General features: G+C 53.1%; 1 protein-coding gene across 1 annotated transcript in view; it reads left to right on the plus strand.

The window, feature by feature from the left end:
* Positions 1 to 20,249, plus strand: part of LOC122173047 (uncharacterized) — an 84,056-nt gene that overhangs the window by 17,559 nt on the left and 46,248 nt on the right. The window contains exons 3-5 of the mRNA XM_065598599.1: positions 2,885 to 3,064; positions 3,523 to 3,705; positions 4,131 to 4,319. Coding sequence (XP_065454671.1) covers positions 2,885 to 3,064; positions 3,523 to 3,705; positions 4,131 to 4,319 — 552 coding nt within the window. The remainder of the gene's footprint in view (positions 1 to 2,884; positions 3,065 to 3,522; positions 3,706 to 4,130; positions 4,320 to 20,249) is intronic.

A 20,249-nucleotide genomic window follows, 5' to 3' on the forward strand; every position in this document is an offset into this window, starting at 1 on the left:
ACAAACCCGACATATTAGCCATTATACAAACAGTAATTTCCTCAAAATATAACCACAATTGTTTCCCAATGCAGGGGAACACTCAACAGGTGCTTGCGAGGGGTACTGACCCAGGGGATCCCGGACGAGCCCCCCAAAATGTAACCCTTCTGCCCATCTAAGTTGGCAGCAACAAGGGCCGGGTTCTGTATCTAGGGGTTCCGTTTCAATAACACAATGCAAAACCGGCTCGAGCCCCCACCCAGTGACCTGGGACAATTACATACCACCCCCTGGGCACCTCTAAGAGGCAATACTTCCCCTCTCGCAAGCACGGAGTCTGAGTGTAACAGAAAATGTTTAATAACATGAGGTAAACAACATCAGCATTAAATTGGAAAAACACCACAACTAGAGTTCTTAGACCAAACCATGAGCGAAGACCCACCCCAGCAAATTGGGCCGTGTCCTCTCCCGTTGGTTCTTGAAACCAGCGACCCAAGAATCACCAAAGTCCCAAAAGTCCACCAATCCCAAAGTCTCTTGGGTCCAGCAACCCAAGAATCACAAAAGTCCCAAAAGTCCGACAACCCCCCAAAGTCTCTGCCCATGATCAGTGCAGCCCCAGAGTTCAAAAAGGGGGGGGGGTGAGCAGGGTGTTAAGGGGCACCTTACGTGATCCGAGGCCAACCGGCTGCTTCTCCGTGGGGTTCCACCGCAGCCTTCACCACGAACTGCTCCACTCCATCCGCAGTCCCACTCCTGCTGTCCCACGAACTGCTCTGGCAGCTGCTCCGCTCCGCTCACCGACCTGTGAGCCGCTCCGCTCCGCTCACCGACCTGTGAGCCGCGCCGCGCCGCTCCGCTCACCAACCTGTGAGCCACGCCGCGCCACGCCACTCTGCTCCGCTCACCGACCTGTGAGCCACGCCGCGCCACGCCACTCTGCTCCGCGACCTGTGAGCCACACCGCTCTGCTCCGCTCACCGACCTGTGAGCCACTCCGCTCCGCTCCAGCCGTCCCTTGGGCCGCTCCCACAAGGCTCTGCTCTGCTAGCTGCTCCTCCAGCCGCTCCGCTCCACTCACCCCCGCTAAGCTAAGTTAGCTTAGCAATATAGCTTCAGGCTCCCCCCCTAGTTAACACAGCCTCAGTGATCTCAGCTCTTAAATAGCTTTAGCTCTTTTGTGATTTCAGCTAGTAGTAGGGGAGCCCCAGTGCTGGTGCACTATTGGCCCAAAGCGAACTCAGCTCAGCAGTCTGTAACTAGACTCCTAAGGGAATCAAAGTTAGCTCTGACATTCAACAGTGGAGAGAGGAGGTAGTGCAATTGGTATTTCAACCCCCTCAGGGAGGGGCCATACCATCAAGTACAAATACCTGTCCCCATCCTCTCTCAATTCACTGGGTTTTGTAACCCATGCCCCTTGACAAGCAAATGCTACTTAGGTAATGGTGAATGACTCACTCAGTCCTTCTGTCATACAACAGTTCCACTGGCCTTGATTCACAGAATCAGGGTAACAAAACTTTATTCTTCCTGCCCCAATAACAGAGAAACTGGGGATCCCACACCAGCCAAAGTAACCAATTTCAGTTGCTGTGGTTTCATGCCAGGCGAGTGGGTGTGCCTATGCAAACAAGATCAGCCCCTGGAGTTCTTTTCCACACTCGCCATAATTCACCACCAGATGTCAGGGTAGAGCTCATCCTGACTCTGCTTACATGCATATAATATATTACACTTACACTCACACACACACACACACACAAACCCATTCCGTCTTGTTGTTACCAATTAGTTGCTCCCCTTAACTTCACTGGCCAGGTGAGTTAGATGGGGGAGGGGGTGGAGCCGGGCTTCTGCCAATCCGGATCGATGCTCCCATGTTGACAAGACGAGACCCGGGGTCCTCTGCAAGACACCTCACTTTTATAGCAGCTTTCCTCTTATGCAAATCTATACCAGATTCAAACTCTGTGTCTGTGTCCATTGGTCCTTTGTGCTGCTTTCTTTTGAGTGTTGTCCCAATGCTGCAAAGAGGGTGTTTCCAAAAGAAGGTGCTTGCTTCTAACCCCGGAGGCCGTTGGTATGTCTGCTTGTCTTTAATGAGCCCACTTGACACGTTTTATTGTCCTTGGGTCTGGCTCCCAGCCCCTCTCCAACAGTTGAGGCTGTCTGGAGGTGCTGCCTTCCATGCCTTGCTCATCCACACCTCATTCATTCAACAGGGCAATTGATTAAGAGTGGGGGGGGGGAGAGCTCTTGTTCTACTGCTAGCAAAAAGAAATTTTTCTTCTATCTTATTCTATCCTTAGGGGCTATAATATTATACCAAGGGCAATGCAAAGTTTCTAAAGGAGGCTTTGATACAAAGTCCCATGAAAACAGATGTCACACGTGGGTAGACCCACCACAAGGTTATATGAAGAGGCACAATGTAAAGTCATATGAAAATTATCAGAGATTTATCTACAAAACCCCTCACAGGGCTGTCACCGTGGGCCCTCCCCACAAACACAGGCTCCCCCCCAGTGCACACGGCTCCCCACCAGGCCCTGAGGCGGCTGCTGGCGGCTGTGGCCGCGGCCTGGCAGGAGTCTCAGCCGGGCACTGCTGGGCAGCTCGCGAGGAGCGAAGCTCTGAGGCCTGGGAACTGATCCAGTATTTCTCAGGGTGCTTCTTCCAGCACCGCTTCTGAGAGCAGCCAGGCACGGGCCTCCCAGACACGCGGTCCCCTCCCTGCCCCAGACTCGCTCCCCGAGCCTTCCCCGTGGTCACAGGGCTGTTCATGCCGGGCCGGCCCCAGCACCTGTGCGACCCTGGGGCCGGCTCCCCAGAGCCAGGGGCTGTCAGACCGCAGGGCAGACGCGCCCCCACGGCCGCTCTCCGTTTCCTTTCGCAGGGATGTGCAATGACTGGCTGAGGCAGGTGGATTTTGACCCTGCACAGACGGATTTCGGCGTCGGGGCCGAGGGTCGGGTGACCTGTCGTCAGCAGTTCCAGCAGAACTCGTTCAATGTGACGTGCAGAGAGACGGAGTCGGGACGCTTCGAGTGGGATTTGGGAGCACACACGTGTGTCAGTGAGTGTGGGGAGCCGGCCCTGGGGCTGGCCGGGCGCCGTCTGGCCAGGGAGGGCTCCAGCCAGGCTGCTGAGAAGCCGTGGGGAGAGTCCTGCTGCAGTGAGCAGCTTCCCACCCACGGTGTCCCCGGGGGGGGGGGGGGGCAGACACATGGATCTGATCCCGGCCCCTGACCCTGCTCCCCGTGCAGGAGCAGCAGAAACCAGGAACACCGTTCTCCCCACGGCCCAGTGGGGCTGACTGGTCTGCACTCGCCCTCCCCACGGCGGCCCTGAGCGTGTGAACGGAGTAAATGTACCTGAGCACGTGGGGCCTGATCCTGAGAGGGACTGATCCTTGCAGCCCCCCTGCCCCCTGCTCTTGTGGGTGCCCAGCATGGTTCAGACTCAGCCCATAATACTCAGTGGAGTCTGCCTGGTTCCAGTGACCCCCAATACTCTGCTCTCCTTTACCCACAGGAAAATGTAAAATACCCAAAACCTGGGACCCCAGATTGCAGTTTGCCCCCAAGGGGCCTTTCTACTCCCTGGGTGAATCGGTGACGCTGAACTGCTCTGAGGGGTATCGGCCGTCACCCTCTGTGATCGAATGTGTCAGAAATGGGAACCAGCCTGTCTGGAATGAGACAGCCACCTGCCGGGGTAAGTGTGGGACCCCCCGAGTCACCGCGGGCACAGGGGCCGGGCCGGCAGCCAGACTCCGTGACACTTTGGTATCTCCGGAGCCAGGTGGATTCTCACCCCGGAAGCTCTCTGGTTTGTTTTGGCCTCTTAGCCTCTCATATGGGGGCCTAAACCCTGCTGGAATTACAGGGGCCCTGAGCCAGACCCCAACTCCCCACCCCCACAGGCCCTGGGCCCAGGGGCCAATAAGGAACGGCAGGACCAGCCCAGAGTCTCCCTGTCACCAGCGTGTCCGTGTTCCTCGCCTTTCCCCAGCCCTTTGCTGTGCTGGTTTCTCCCGCACTCCCTTTGGCTCATCTCTGCCCCAGGATCACCCGGGGGCGGCCAGCGGCACCTTTCGCCAGAACAGGATTTGCAGAGACTGGACATTTCTTTCCCTCCAGGGATTTGTACGAGGGCAGGAAACTGGCCCCCGTCGGTCTCTGCTGCCTCCACACAGACAGAGTTTGCCGTTGGCGAGTGGGTTCAGGTGACCTGTCGCCCGGAGCAGTACGAGGGGCGCCCGGCTTGGATGCAGTGTACGGAGACGGCTGGGCACGTGGAGTGGGACACGAGCCGTGTGAGCTGTGTGGGTGAGTTCTGCACAGACGGGCGGCCGGACGGGCTGGGGGCAGGATCCAAACCCTGGGACACCGAGAGCCTCCAAGGGGCCCCACGACTTCCTGGGGGCGTCTTTATGTCTTGAGTGTTCAGCTCGGACCTTCTGAAGGGCGTGAAGTGACAGCGACAGCGAGTGTGTGGGGAAAGCAGCCTGCGTGGGGGGGAGTGTGGTGAGGTTCTAGGCTGTGGTGGAGGCGTGTGTGTGTGTGTGTGTGTGCGTGTGTGTGTGTGCGCGCACATCAAGGCAAACCAAACCAGCCAACAAACAGAGAAAACTTTGGTCTCACCCCACTGGCTAATCAGAAGTCACACAAGCAATTCCCTTAGACACTCCAGTTTCCCAGTATCACCACCAGTGCCACTCGTTATGGGGACAAATGGTTATGAAAACCAATACCCCAGTAAAAGAAAAAAGGTTCTCCCGATCCCAAAGGACCAAGCCCCAGACCCAGGTCAATATACAAATCAGATCTTACCCACAAATCACGCTGTTGCCAATCCTTTAGAATCTAAAATCTAAAGGTTTATGCATAAAAGGAAAAAGATAGAGATGAGAGTTAGAATTGGTTAAATGGAATCAATTACATACAGTAGTTGCAAAGTTCATGGCTCAGGGAGGCTGCGGCTTCAGACCCAGCCAGCGAGAGAGAGCAGGTGGCCATCCCTGTCCCAGCTGCTGAGTTCCAGGCCGAGTTGCAGAAAGATCCCTCCTTGCAGAAGATAAGGGACCTGGCTGACCCCATGTGACAATGCGGTTCTGGCGGAACCCAACTGAGAGTGCCAACTCAGGACAAATTGCTCAAATAGGGCAGTTACAGCCCAAGGCTGGGGTTTTTTCCACCTCTAAGGCAAACCAAACCAGCCAGACTAGGAGGCCTTGGGTCTCACCCCACTGGCTAACCGCAAGTCTCACAAGCAATCTCCTTAGACACTCCAGTTTCCCAGTATTCCCACCAGTGCCACCCGTTATGGGGACAAATGGTTATGAAAACCAATATCCCAGTAAAAGAAAAAAGGTTCTCCTGATCCCAAAGGACCAAGCCCCAGACCCAGGTCAATATACAAATCAGGTATTACCCACAAATCACGCTGCTGCCAATCCTTTAGAATCTAAAATCTAAAGGTTTATTCGTAAAAGGAAAAAGATAGAGATGAGAGTTAGGATTGGTTAAATGGAATCAATTACATACAGTAATGGCAAAGTTCTTGGTTCAGGCTTGCAGCAGCGATGGAATAAACTGCAGGTTCAAATCAAGTCTCTGGAATACATCCCCCGCTGGGATGGGTCCTCAGTCCTTTGTTCAAAGCTTCAGCTTGTAGCAAAGTTCCTCCAGAGGTATGAAGCAGGATTGAAGACCAGATGGAGATGAGGCATCAGCCTTATATAGTCTTTTCCAGGTGTAAGAACACCTCTTTGTTCTTACTGTGGAAAATTACAGCAAAATGGAGTCTGGAGTCACATGGGCCAGTCCCTGCATACTTTGCTGAGTCTCAAGGCGTATTTGCCTTCTCTCAATGGGTCCATTGTATAGCTGATGGTCCTTAATGGGCCATCAAGCAGGCTAGGCAGAGCTAACACCAACTTGTCTGGGATGTCACCCAGAAGCATAGCATAAGTTTGCCATACAGACAGTATAGAGCCAATATTCATAACTTCGACTACAAAACTGATACACACATATAGACAGCATAATCATAACGAGTAAACCATAACCTTGTCCTAGACACCCCATTTGACCCCCTTTATACAAGATTTGGGTGCCACTACAGGACCTTGGTTGCAACAATGATCTATACGGTCCCAGTTTATGTCAATAACGTCACACCCCAGTGTGGTACAGACCATGGGAAGAGGTGGCTGGAAAAGGTTCCTGTGGGAGAAGGGGTTCCTGTACCGAGAATGGGCTCCCCCAGGGAAAATGGAGTCAGGGGGAATCAGGAGGCAGCTGGTGGTACCCCAGAAGTATCGCCGCCAGCTGCTGTACCAGGCCCATGACATTCCCCTCTCAGGGCACCAGGGAACCTGGCGTACCCAGCAGAGGCTGCTACGGAGCTTTTACTGGCCTGGGGTCTTTGTTAGTGTCCGACAGTACTGCCGATCCTGTGACCCCTGTCAGAGGGTGAGGAAGGCCTGGGACAAGCCTATTGGGAAAACGGCTTTAGGACCCTTGCCCAACATAGAGGAGCCTTTCCAGACGGCGGCCAGGGTAAAAAGGGGGGCTCTGAACCAAGAGAGCCCGAATCACCAACCTCCAGACTGGAGCGCTGGGAGAAGACCACAGCCCAGTTGGAACCCCAGGGGTATTGGGGTGGGAAAAGGCACGGGCCGCATAAACCTTCCCACATGAGAACTACAAGTGCCACCGAGCACACCCGACCTAAGGGGGGGGCATGAAACTGGAAGGGCCTGGTGTAATTCTCACCAAGGAATGGGAGGGATGTTGGAGCATCCAGGGGAACGTGGGTAGGTTCGAACTTCCCCAGGTCACTGGCTAAAGTGACCCCGCTCAGTTCGGTCTCAAAGGGGGGAGAGATGTGACGAACTGGGACTGTTCTTACTGTGGTCTTTGAATGCTGACAGGGGAGTGTGGCTCGGATAGTCTGCATTGGGGGATGGAAGACTGGCCGAGGGAGAATACCTGAGCATGTAACATGAGAACTCAGGAAGGGGTTAGAGGCCAGGTGACACCTTTGCCCGGGAAACTGAACAAAGGCTGGAGAGAGAGTTCAGAGCTGGCTGGTGACATGGCTGGGAGGCAGACGGGGCTCTGACCTCCCAAGGGGGCTAGGGTGCCCTGGGACCCCAAGATGGACCTAACTGAGGGGGTCCTGTTGTCTGTGCCTGCAAGACCTGTCTTGGACTGTGTTCCTGTCGTCTAAATAAACCTTCTGCTTTACTGGCTGGCTGAGAGTCATGGTGAATCGCAGGAAGCCGGGGGTGCAGGGCCTTGTGTCCCCCCACACTCCGTGACAGGCTGCTACAGAACTTTTACTGGCCTGGGATCTTTACCAACATCTGACAGTACTGCCGATCCTGTGACTCCGTCAGAGAGTGGGGAAGGCCCGGGACAAGCGGAAAGCGAGACCTTTGCCCATCACAGAGGAGCCTTTCCAAAAGGTGGCCATGGACATAGTGGGACCTCTCAGCAAGACGACCCGGTCTGGGAAGAAATACATCCTGGTGGTGGTAGATTTCGCCACCCGCTACCCCGAGGCAGTGCCCTTATTGTTCATCGAAGCGGACACTGTGGCAGATGCGCTGCTGACCATTTTCAGCCAACTGCGGTTTCCCAAGGAAGTCTTAACAGACCAAAGGTCCAACTTCATGTCGGCCCTACTCCGGTGCTTGTGGGAGAAATGTGGGGTCCGGCACAACTGGGCCTCAGCATATCACCCCCAATCCAACGGGCTGCTGGAGAGGTTCAATGGAAGGCTAAAGATGATGCTAAAAACATTTATGAACCAGCACCCGCAGGACTGGGACAAGTACTTACCTCACCTGCTGTTCGCGTACAGGGAGGTACCCCAGGAGTCTGCCGGTTTTTTGCCTTTCGAACTGTTATATGGAAGGCGGGTAAGGGGGCCCCTAGACCTGATGAGAGACGAATGGGAGGGGAAGGCCACTCCTGATGGAGAGTCGGTGGTGGAGTATGTCCTGACTTTCCGGGAAAGACTTGCCGAGCTCATGGGCCTGGCCAGGGAGAATCTGGCCCGAGCCCAGAGGAAGCAGAATCATAGAATCATAGAATCATAGAATATCAGAGTTGGAAGGGACCTCAAGAGGTCATCTAGTCCAACCCCCTGCTCAAAGCAGGACCAATTCCCAGCTAAATCATCCCAGCCAGGGCTTTGTCAAGCCGGGCCTTAAAAACCTCCAAGGAAGGAGACTCCACCACCTCCCTAGGTAACGCATTCCAGTGTTTCACCACCCTCCTAGTGAAATAGTTTTTCCTGATATCCAACCTGGACCTCCCCCACTGCAACTTGAGACCATTGCTCCTTGTTCTGTCGTCTGCCACCACTGGGAACAGCCGAGCTCCATCCTCTTTGGAACCCCCCTTCAGGTAGTTGAAGGCTGCTATCAAATCCCCCCTCATTCTTCTCTTCTGGAGACTAAACAATCCCAGTTCCCTCAGCCTCTCCTCATAAGTCATGTGCTCCAGACCCCTAATCATTTTTGTTGCCCTCCACTGGACTCTTTCCAATTTTTCCACATCCTAGTGTGGGGCCCAAAACTGGACACAGTATTCCAGATGAGGCCTCACCAAAGTCGAATAAAGGGGAACGATCACGTCCCTCGATCTGCTGGCAATGCCCCTACTTATACAGCCCAAAATGCCGTTAGCCTTCTTGGCAACAAGAGCACACTGTTGACTCATATCCAGCTTCTCGTCCACTGTGACTCCTAGGTCCTTTTCTGCAGAACTGCTACCTAGCCATTCGGTCCCTAGTCTGTAGCAGTGCATGGGATTCTTCCGTCCTAAGTGCAGGACTCTGCACTTGTCCTTGTTGAACCTCATCAGGTTTTTTTCAGCCCAATCTTCTAATTTGTCTAGGTCCCTCTGTATCCGATCCCTACCCTCTAGTGTATCTACCACACCTCCTAGTTTAGTGTCATCTGCAAACTTGCTGAGAGTGCAGTCCACACCATCCTCCAGATCATTAATAAAGATATTAAACAAAACCGGCCCCAGGACCGACCCTTGGGGCACTCCGCTTGAAACCGGCTGCCAACTAGACATGGAGCCATTGATCACTACCCGTTGAGCCCGACGATCTAGCCAGCTTTCTATCCACCTTACAGTCCATTCATCCAGCCCATACTTCTTTAATCCAGCCCATACTTCTTTAGGTCTGGTATGACCGCACAGCGCGGGCCCGCGCCTTCGCCACGGGGGATCAGGTGATGGTTCTCATCCCCATGAGGAAAAACAAACTCCAGGCCGCCTGGGAAGGGCCCTTCAAGGTTGTCAAGCAACTAAACGAGGTAAACTATGTGGTGGAGCTGTCGAACCGGGCACACCACCACCGGGTGTCCCATGTGAATATGATGAAGCCATATTATGACAGGGGGATGTGGTGTTGGCCGTGTGTGAACATTGGGAGGAGCAGGGAGATGACCCTTTAGTAGATCTATTCCCTGGGACAAGAGCTGGTTTCCCCCTGGAAGCAATTCCCCTCTCTGATCGGCTAACCCCTGCCCAGCGAGCTGAGATCGGAGGGGTGCTGCATCTGTACCAACAGCTGTTTTCCAACCAGCCTGGACACACTAATCTGACTGTCCACCGGGTGCAGACATGATCGCACCCGCCTATAAAATGCTCCCCCTTCCGAGTCACAGGGAAAACTGCTCAGGACCTGGAAAGAGAGGTCAGGGACATGCTGGCTTGGGGGGTGGTCCAGCCGTCTTCCAGCCCTTGGGCCTAGCCGGTGGTGCTGGTCCCCAAAAAGGACGGGTCGATCCGGTTCTGTGTGGACTATCGGAAGCTCAATGCCATCACTGTAGCCGATGCCTACCCCATGCCCAGGCCTGACGAGCTTCTAGACAAGCTGGGAGGCGCTCGGTACCTTACCACCATGGATCTTACAAAGGGCTATTGGCAAGTGCCACTGGATGCAGATACCAGGCTGACATTGGCCTTTACCACCCCTCTGGGGCTCTATGAGTTCCTGACCCTGCCCTTCAGCCTCAAGGGAGCGCCGGCCACCTTCCAGCGCCTGGTGGATCAGCTACTGAGGGGGATGGAGAGTTTTGCTGTGGTGTATATTGACGACATCTGTGTCTTTAGCCAGACCTGGGAGGACCATGTGTCCCAGGTTAGACAAGTGCTGGACCAACTCCAGGAGGCCGGGCTCACCGTAAAACCTGAGAAGTGCAAGGTGGGGATGGCTGAGGTATCCTACCTAGGTCACTGGGTGGGGAGCGGCTGCCTAAAGCCAGAACCAGCCAAAGTGCAGGTGATCAGAGACTGGCCTGCCCCCCAAACCAAAAAGGAGGTCCAAGCCTTTATTGGGATGGCGAGGTACTATCGAAGGTTCGTGCCCCACTTTAGCTCCATAGCCGCCCCCATCACTGAGCTGTGCAAGAAGGGGAAGCCAGACAAGGTGGTCTGGACCGAGGAGTGCCAGGAGGCTCTCTGGGCGCTGAAGGAGGCTCTGGTCAGTGGCCCAGTTCTGGCAAACCCAGACTTTGACAAGCCCTTTATGGTGTTCACTGATGCCTCAGACAAGGGACTGGGGGCGGTGTTAATGCAGGAGGATGAAAAGGGGGAGAGACACCCCATCGTGTACCTGAGCAAGAAGTTGCTACCCCGGGAGCAGAACTACGCGGCCATCGAGAAGGAATGCCCGGCCATGGTGTGGGCCCTCAAGAAACTAGAGCCATATCTCTTTGGGCGTCACTTCACCGTGCACACCGACCACTCTCCCCTGACCTGGCTGCACCAGATGAAAGGAGCCAACGCCAAGCTCCTGAGGTGGAGCCTGCTCCTGCAGGATTATGACATGGACGTGGTCCATGTGAAGGGAAGTGACAACCTGATAGCGGACGCGTTGTCCCGGAGAGGGGGCCCTGAACTTTCACAGGTCACTGGGCAGAGTGACCCCGCTCAGTTCAGTCTCCAAGGGGGGAGAGATGTGACGGAGCAGGGATCAGGGCAGATTTGACCTGGGAATGTTGCAAGGGGGTTGCATTGGGGATGGGGGACTTCCCTTGAAGGAAGCTACCTGAGCTGTAACCTGAGCCAGGAGGGGGGTGGGAGAAGTGACACCTTCTGCCCGGGAGACTGAACAAAGGAGAGGAGGCGCAGAGGGGAGGGGGGAGAGAGCTGCTGGAGGAGTTTTGGTTTGGTTTCAGTGTGTGCTGGGTGGTGCAATGCAGGGAACCCCGAGCTGGGGTCTAAGCTCCCTAAACCCCCCAGAAGGACTTGATTGAGGGGTTCTGGTTGTACCTACACCCTCTGCTTGGGTCTGTGTTCCTGTCAACCTTCTGTTTTACTGGCTGGCTGAGAGTCACGGTGAATCCCAGGAAGAGGGGTGCAGGATCCTGACTCCCCCACACTCCGTGACAACCACTTAGCTGGTTTGCTGCTGACTGCCTTTTTATAACAGTCAGGCCCACTCAAGGCCCACCTGGAACAAAGCACTCCCAATTCACACTTTTCAAACAAACAAACAAACAAACAAACAAACAAACAAACAAACAAACAAACAAACAAGCACATGGTCAAACTGACAAACTGTCCCCTGCAACAGACACTCAGGTACTCACCAACACAGCCCCCCTAATGCAGCACTTAGCATACCTCCTCTCTGACAGATCCCAGGCAAACTCCCTCTGTTAGCCTCCGCTGTTCGCCGCTGATTCTTGATGTCTGATTTGTGTCCATTTATTCTTTTGCGTAGAGACTATCCAGTTTGGCCAATGTACATGGCAGAGGGACATTGCTGGCACATGATGGCATATATCACATTGGTAGATGTGTATTTTCCACTGCATGCATCCGATGAAGTAGGTTTTAGCCCACGAAAGCTTATGCCCTAATAAATTTGTTAGGCCTGGTCTACACTACGGGTTTAGGTCGACTTTAGCAGCGTTAAATCGAATTAAGCCTGGACACATTCACACGATGAAGCCCTTTCTTTCGACTTAAAGGGCCCTTTAAACCGGTTTCTTTACACCACCTTCGACGAGGGGATTAGCGATAAAATCGGCCTTTGCGGGTCGGAATTGGGGTAGTGTGGACGGAATTCGACGTTATTGGCCTCCGGGAGCTATCCCACAGTGCTTCATTGTGACCGCTCTGGACAGCACTCTCAACTCAGATGCACTGACCAGGTAGACAGGAAAAGACCCGCGAACGTTTGAATTTCATTTCCTGTTTGCCCAGCGTGGAGAGCACAGGTGACCACGCAGAGCTCATCAGCACAGGTAACCGTGATGGAGTCCCAGGATCGTAAAAGAGCTCCAGCATGGACCGAACGGGAGGTATGGGATCTGCTCGCCATATGGGGAGATGAATCAGTGCTAGCTGAACTCCGTAGCAGTAAACGAAATGGCAAAGTATTAGAAAAGGTCTCCAAGGCCATGAAGGACCGAGGCCATAACAGAGACACACAGCAGTGCCGCGTGAAAATTAAGGAGCTATGGCAAGCCTACCACAAAGCCAGAGAGGCAAATGGAAGGTCCGGGGCAGAGCCGCAAACTTGCCGCTTCTACGCGGAGCTGCATGCGATGCTAGGGGTGCAGCCACCACTACCCCAACCGTGTGCTATGACTCCCTCACTGGAGAAACACACAGGGAAGAGGGTTCGGGGAACGAGGAAGATGAGGATGGAGGAAATGTAGGTAGCTCACAGCAGCAAGGAAGCGGAGAAACCGGTTTCCCCAACAGCCAGGATATGTTTGTCACCCTGGACCTGGAACCAGTAACCCCCGAACTCACCCAAGACCCTGAGGGCACACAGGAGACCTCTGGTGAGTGTACCTTTGTAAATATTACACATGGTTTAAAAGCAAGCGTGTTTAATGATTAATGATTACTTTGCCCTGGCAATCGCAGCCAGTACAGCTACTGGAAAAGTCTGTTAACGTGTATGGGGATGGAGCAGAAATCCTCCAGGGACATCTCCAGAAAGCTCTCCTTCATGTACTCCAGGCCAGTAGCACGTAGTCTGGAATCATTGCATAACAAAAGCATGGCAGCGTATGGTCCCGGTGTTTGCTGGCATGCAGACAACATCCATTCCTTATCTCTCTTTGTTATCCTCAGGAGAGTGATATCATTCACCTGGTTGAAATGGGGTGATTTTATTAAGGGGACATTCAGAGGTGCCCATTCCTGCTCTTCTGAACAGAAATGTTCCCCGCTATTAACCACGCGGTGGGGGGAGGGGTGAAGTGATCATCCCAGAGAATCGGGGGGGTGTGTGTGGGGGGGTGGTTTACTTGGGTTTGTGCTGCATGTTAACCCGGAAACCGCAGCCCCTCCTTTTACATTGAAAACCCATTTTAAATGGACAACCCAATTCATCCTTGATATGGGAAATGCGCTGCTGTTTGAAACCATTCCCACATGTTACGAAGGTTAAAAAAGCCAAAACACTGTGGCTTACCATGGCTGCCTGCAAGCCAAAATCTGTTGCCTGGCACTGCGTGAGTGATCTCTCATACCAAACTGGCAGGCAGAGGAAAAATGCGACCTTGTAACGAAAGAGTGTACCCATTGTTCTCTAAAATGTGTCTTTTTTTAACCACCTCTCCCTTCTCCTCCACCAGCTGCAAATGTTTCTCCTTCGCAGAGGCTCGTGAACATTAGAAAGAGAAAACAGAGGACGCGGGACGATATGTTCACGGAGCTCCAGATGTCCTCCCACGCTGATAGAGCACAGCAGAATGCGTGGAGGCAGTCAATGTCGGACATGAGAAAAGCACAATATGAACGAGAGGAGAGGTGGCGGGCTGAATGGCGGGATGAAAAGAGCAAGTGGCGGGCTGAAGATGATAGGTGGCGGCAGCTTGCAGACAGACGGCAAGAGTCAATGCTCCGGCTGCTGGAGCATCAAACTGATATGCTCGAGCGTATGGTTGAGCTGCAGGAAAGGCAGCAGGAGCAGAGACCGCCGCTACAGCCCCTGTTTAACCAACAGCCCTCCTCCCCAAGTTCCATAGCCTCCTCACCCAGATGCCCAAGAACACGGTGGGGGGGCCTCCGGCCACCCAGTCACTCCACCCCAGACAATTGCCTAAGCATCAGAAGGCTGGCCTTCAATAAGACTTAAAGTTTTAAAATGCAGTGTGTCCTTTTCCATCCCTCCTCCCCCACCCATCCCAGGCTACCTTGGCAATTATCCCCCTACTTGTGTGAGGAATTAATAAAGAATGCATGAATGTGAAATAACAATGACTTTATTGCCTCTGCAAGCGGTGCTCGAAGTGGGGAGGGGAGTGTGGGGGTGGTTGGTTTACAGGGAAGTAGAGTGAACCGGGGGGGGGGGGAGGGGTCATCAAGGAGAAACAAACAGAAGTTTCACTCCGTAGCCTGGCCAGTCACAAAACTCGTTTTCAAAGCTTCTCTGATGCGCACCGCGCCCTGCTGTGCTCCTCTTACCGCCCTGGTGTCTGGCTGCGCGTAATCAGCGGCCAGGCGAGTTGCCTCAACCTCCCACCCCGCCATAAATGTCTCCCCCTTACTCTCACAGATATTGTGGAGCGCACAGCAAGCAGCAATAACAATGGGGATATTCTTTTCGCTGAGGTCTGAGCGAGTCAGTAAGCTGCGCCAGCGCGCTTTTAAACGTCCAAATGCACATTCCACCACCATTTGGCACTTGCTCAGCCTGTAGTTGAACAGGTCCTGACTCCTGTCCAGGCTGCCTGTGTACGGCTTCATGAGCCATGGCATTAATGGGTAGGCTGGGTCCCCAAGGATCACGATAGGCATTTCAACATCCCCAACGGTTATTTTCTGGTCCAGGAAGAAAGTCCCTTCCTCCAGCTTTCGAAACAGACCAGAGTGCCTGAAGACGCGAGCATCATGGACCTTTCCCGGCCATCCCACGCTGATGTTGGTGAAACGTCCCTTGTGATCCACCAGGGCTTGCAGCAGCATTGAAAAGTACCCCTTGCGGTTTATGTACTCGGTGGCTTGGTGCTCCGGTGCCAAGATAGGGATATGGGTTCCGTCTATGGCCCCACCACAGTTTGGGAATCCCATTTCAGCAAAACCATCCACTATTGCCTGCACGTTGCCCAGAGTCACTACTCTTGGTATCACCAGGTCTTTCATTGCCCTGGCAACTTGGATCACAGCAGCCCCCACCATAGATTTGCCCACTCCAAATTGATTCCCGACTGACCGGTAGCTGTCTGGCGTTGCAAGCTTCCACAGGGCTATCGCCACTCGCTTCTCAACTGTGAGGGCTGCTCTCATCCTGGTATTCTGGCGCTTCAGGGCAGGGGAAAGCAAGTCACAAAGTTCCATGAAAGTGCCCTTACGCATGTGAAAGTTTCGCAGCCACTGGGAATCGTCCCACACCTGCAGGACGATGCGGTCCCACCAGTCTGTGCTTGTTTCCTGGGCCCAGAATTGGCGTTCCATGCCATGAACCTGCCCCAGTGACACCATGATTTCCACATTGCTGGGGCCTGTGCCTTGTGAGAGGTCTATGTCCATGTCAATTTCCTCATCACTCTCGTCGCCGCGCTGCAATCGCCTCCTCGCCTGGTCCAGGTTTCGCCTTGGCATGTCCTGGCTCTGCATATACTCCAGGACAATGCGCGTGGTGTTCATAGTGCTGATAATTGCCGCGGTGATCTGAGCGGGCTCCATGATCCCAGTGCTAGCTATGGCGCCTGGTCTGAAAAAAGGCGCGAAACTAGTATCTGACAGACCAGGGGAAGGAGGGAGGGAGGGAGGGCGGGCCGAGTGACGACATGACGTACAGGTACAGGGAATTAAAATCAAGAAAGGTGGCTGTGCATCAGGGAGAAACACAAACAACTGACACACAGAATGGTCCCCCCAAAGATTAAACTGAAAACCCTGGGTTTAGCAGGCCGTTGATTTCACGGAGAGAGGGGAAAGCAAATTAATACAGAACAAATCTATTTTTTACATCTTAAGCTGGCAGCTGACGGTGCAGCATGACTGATAGCCTCTGCAGTACGACAACGATGGATACCAGTCGTAATATACCATCGTCTACCAAAAGGCAAGGGGCTGCTGCTGTGTAGCAATGCAGTCCCACGTCTGCCAGTCCCACTTCTGCCAGCACCCAGATCGCCCTCGGCCTCTTCTGGGTGCTTAGCAGACAATACTGGGCAATTGGCAGAAAATAGTATACTATGAGTGATAACCCTCATCATCGAGACAGTAGCATGTCTGCCCAGGTGCCCAGGATTGACAGCCACTGCAGTATGATGACGACGGATACCAGTCACAATATACCATCTTCTACCAAAAGGCAAGGGGCTGGTGCAATGCAGCCCTATGGCTGCCAGCCCCATGGCTATTAGTCATGCTACCCCATCTACCGCCAAAAGGCAGTTAGCAGCTGCTGCTGTGTAGCAATGCAGTCCCACGTCTGCCGGCACCCAGAGGACATATGGTGACGGTGAGCTCAGCTGAGCTGAGCAGGCTCCATGCTTGCCGTGGTATGTTGTCTGCACAGGTAACCCAGGTAAAAAGGTGCGAATCTATTGTCTGCCATTGCTGTGACGGAGGGGGAGGGGCCTGACGACATGTACCCAGAACCTCCCGTGACACTGTTTTGCATCATCCGGGCATTGGGATCTCAACCCAGAATTCCAATGGGCGGTGGAGACTGCAGCAACTGTGGGATAGCTGTGGGATAGCTACCCATAGTGCAATGCTCCGGAAGTCGACGCTAGCCTCGGTACTGTGGAAGTGGTCCACCGACTAGAGCACTTAGAGCATTTTATGTGGGGACACACACAATCGGCTGTATACAACCGATTTCTATAAAACCGGCTTCTATAAATTCGAACTAATTTCGTAGTGTAGACATACCCTTAGTCTCTAAGATGCCACAAGTACTCCTTGTTCTGATACAGACTAACACGGCTACCACTCTGAAACCTATTTCCAGCTGAGATTCAGAAGACAGAGTCTATGGGGAAGGATGATCCCTTACCTGTTGGAGCTTCTTTTGTTTCCCTTCCTGCTTGAAGCTCCTGTGTACTGCTTAAGTGGAAATGAAGCAGAGTGTGCATTCCTTTGTTTGAGACAGACTTGTTTGCCAATCACAGTTTGGAACATGTGTTAAGAACACCACACACTGGAAACTTATAACTTTACATACAACTTTGCCACACACATTTTATCAGGACAATACTGACCCACAAATTATGAGTTTTCAAATGATCCCTTACAAGGCACACCGACAAAGATTATTGCAATAGTGTGTAGGGTTTGGACACAGGCATAGGTGCTGACTTTGGTTTTTGCTGGTGGGTGCTTTTGAAGAGGTGTGTGTGTTTGGGTAGGGTTACCGTATCTAACAAATAAAAAAAGAGGACCCTCCACGGGCCCTGGCCCCGCCCATTTCCCCAGCCCCGCCCCAACTCCGCCCCCTCCTCCCTCCCACTCCCAGCCACGAGGAAAGGGCTGCCCGAACGCTACCGGCTTCACGGTTTGCCAGGCAGCCCCCAGACCCTGCGTCCCCGGCCGGTGCTTCCCCAGCGCAGCTGGAGCCCAGGAGGGGAAGCGCCCAGCCGGGGGCGCAGGGTCTGGAGGCTGCCCGGCAAACCGTGAAGCCGGTAGCACTTGGGCTTCGGGCAGCCCCTATGCCTCCGGACCCTGCGCCCCCAGCCGGGCACTTCCCCTCCCAGGCTCTGGCGGCGCAGGGTCAGGAGGCACGGGGGGCTGCCCGAAGCCGGTAGCGCTCGGCTCTTAAACAGAGCCGAAGAGTCAGGGGAGGAGCAGAGCTGCCGCAGCCGGAGGCTCTGCTCCGCCCCTGACTCTTCGGCTCTGTTTAAGAGCCGAGCTGCCCCAGCGCTACCGGCTTCGGGCAGCCCCCTTGCCTCTGGACCCTGCGCCGCTGGAGCCTGGGAGGGGAAGTGCCCGGCTGGCGGCTGGGGTCCGGAGGCAAGGGGGCTGCCTGAAGCCCATAGCGCTTGGGCAGCTCGGCTCTTAAACAGAGCCGAAGAGTCAGGGGAGGAGCAGAGCCACCGCGGGAGGGGAAGTGCCCGGCCGGCATTTTCCCGGACATGTTCGGCTTTTTGGCAATTCCCCCCGGACGGGGGTTTGAGTGCCGAAAAGCCGGACATGTCCGGGAAAAAGAGGACGTATGGTAACCCTAGTTTGGGGGAAAGGGGGAGAGGGCATTTTGCCAGTTTTGGGGGAGGCTATTTTCAGCATATTTATACACTTCTTTCATATTCTAGTTATTGAATGTGTCTATCATTGGTATCTTTACTATTTTAATAATGATTTAATTGTTATGAACTACATAATTACATTCTCATGAATTACAGTATATGAAAATCATTGCACTCACCTACAAGCTGTCTTCTCACAGTAGCTGTCTGGATGAAACTGTCAGCCATCTTATTTACATGTGGGTTCCCTGGTATTGTCTTGATGCACGTTAAGGACAGTTACATTATTCAGTTGTGTCTGTCCCATTGGTGACGAGATAATTTTTAAGTCTTCTGAAGCAGGAGAAGGAGTTCAGGATGATACAGGCACAGTGAGAAGGATTCTTATAAATTTGCAGTTCTCTGGACACACAGCGCTTCCACAGTACTGCCAACGACTCCGAGATCTTTCTTGGTGGGTCACAGCTAATTTAGACCCCATCATTTTGTATGTATAGTTGGGATTATATTTTGCCATGTGCATTACTTGGCATTTAACACTGAATTTCATCTGCCATTTTGTTGCCCAGTCTGAGTCACCCAGTTCTGTGAGATCCCCTTGTAACTCTTCGCAGTCTGTTTTGGACTTGACTATCCTGAGTAATTTTGTATCATCTGCAAACTTTGCCACCTCACTGTTTACCCCTTTCTCCAGATCATTTATGAATATGTTGACTAGAACTGGGCCCAGTACAGACCCCTGGGGGACACCACTATTTACCTCTCTCCATTCTGAAAACTGACCATTTATTCCTACCCTTTGTTTCCTGTCTTTTAACTGGAGTGCCTGGCAATGTTTTCAGGATCATCTCACAATCTTTAATTTACTTTAATGACAAGCCTTTCGTTATTTTAATCACCCTGCCTCTCTTTATACCCAAGCTCCCTGTCCCAAGGGCAGACGTTGGTAGCAGCACAGAGCTCATCACATTCCACACTCAGGCTCTGGCTCTTCGGTGCTGAGCACCCACTATATTTTTGCTGTGGGTGCTTGAGCCCTGGAGCACCCACAGAGTCAGCGCCTATGGACACAGGGCACATTCTGCCACAAGCACGTTGTTGTCTCATATGGAATTTGTGATCCACTCTAACCCCCAGGTCCGTTTTAGCAGCACTGCCCCTAGCCAGTTATTCCCCAGTGTGTAGCTCTGCATTTGATTTTTCCTTCCCATTTGAAGTGTTTTGCCTTGTCTTTACTGAATTTCATCTTGTTGGATTCAGAGCAGTTCTCCAATGTGTCAAGCTTGTTTTGAATTTTAATCCTGTCCTCCAAGTGCTTCCAACCCCTCCCGGCCTGGTGCCGTTTACAGACTTTATAAACGTACTTTCCACTCCATTATGCAAGTCATTTATGAAAATATGGAATAGTACCAGACACAGGCCTGACCCCTATGGGACCCCACTAGATACAGCTTCTGGGTTTGACAGTGAACCATTGCTAACTCCTCTTTGAGTATGCGCTTTCAACCTGTTCTGCACCCACCATGTAATAATTTCGTGGAGATCACGTTTCCCTAGTTTGTATATGAGAATGGCAGGTGGGACTGTATCAAAGCCTTACTAAGTCCAAGATCTATCAAGTGTACTGCTTCCCCCCGCTGTAGTAGGAAGAGAGCCTGAGATATGAGCCTTTGTATCAGAGGCCTGGTATGAGGCCTGAGCTAAAGCAGTGGCCAAGCTTTGCTGATATAAAGCCAAGTTAGCAAAAGTCAGGCTGTGAGCAAACGTCAGGCTCTGCTCCATTGCAAGTTCACAGAATCTGGCAAGAACAGGGCTGATATTGCAGAAACGCACATTCCTAAAGAGTGCTAGACATAGAGCGCTCACGCAAACACGTTCCTGAAGAGTGGTACCAGAACATCCCAGTGTCCAGGATGGTAGAAAAACATTCCCCAAGGAGAACAGGAACACACTGACCCCTCCTGAAAGATAAGGTCAGGATGACAGGGTGATGGATAGAGATGTTTAATTGAACTAACATGTACAAGGAGCTGGGTGATAACTAGCCATGTCAGGGAGCAGT

This window comes from Chrysemys picta, chromosome 6 (assembly GCF_011386835.1).
Source record: "Chrysemys picta bellii isolate R12L10 chromosome 6, ASM1138683v2, whole genome shotgun sequence".
Lineage (NCBI taxonomy): Eukaryota > Metazoa > Chordata > Testudines > Emydidae > Chrysemys > Chrysemys picta.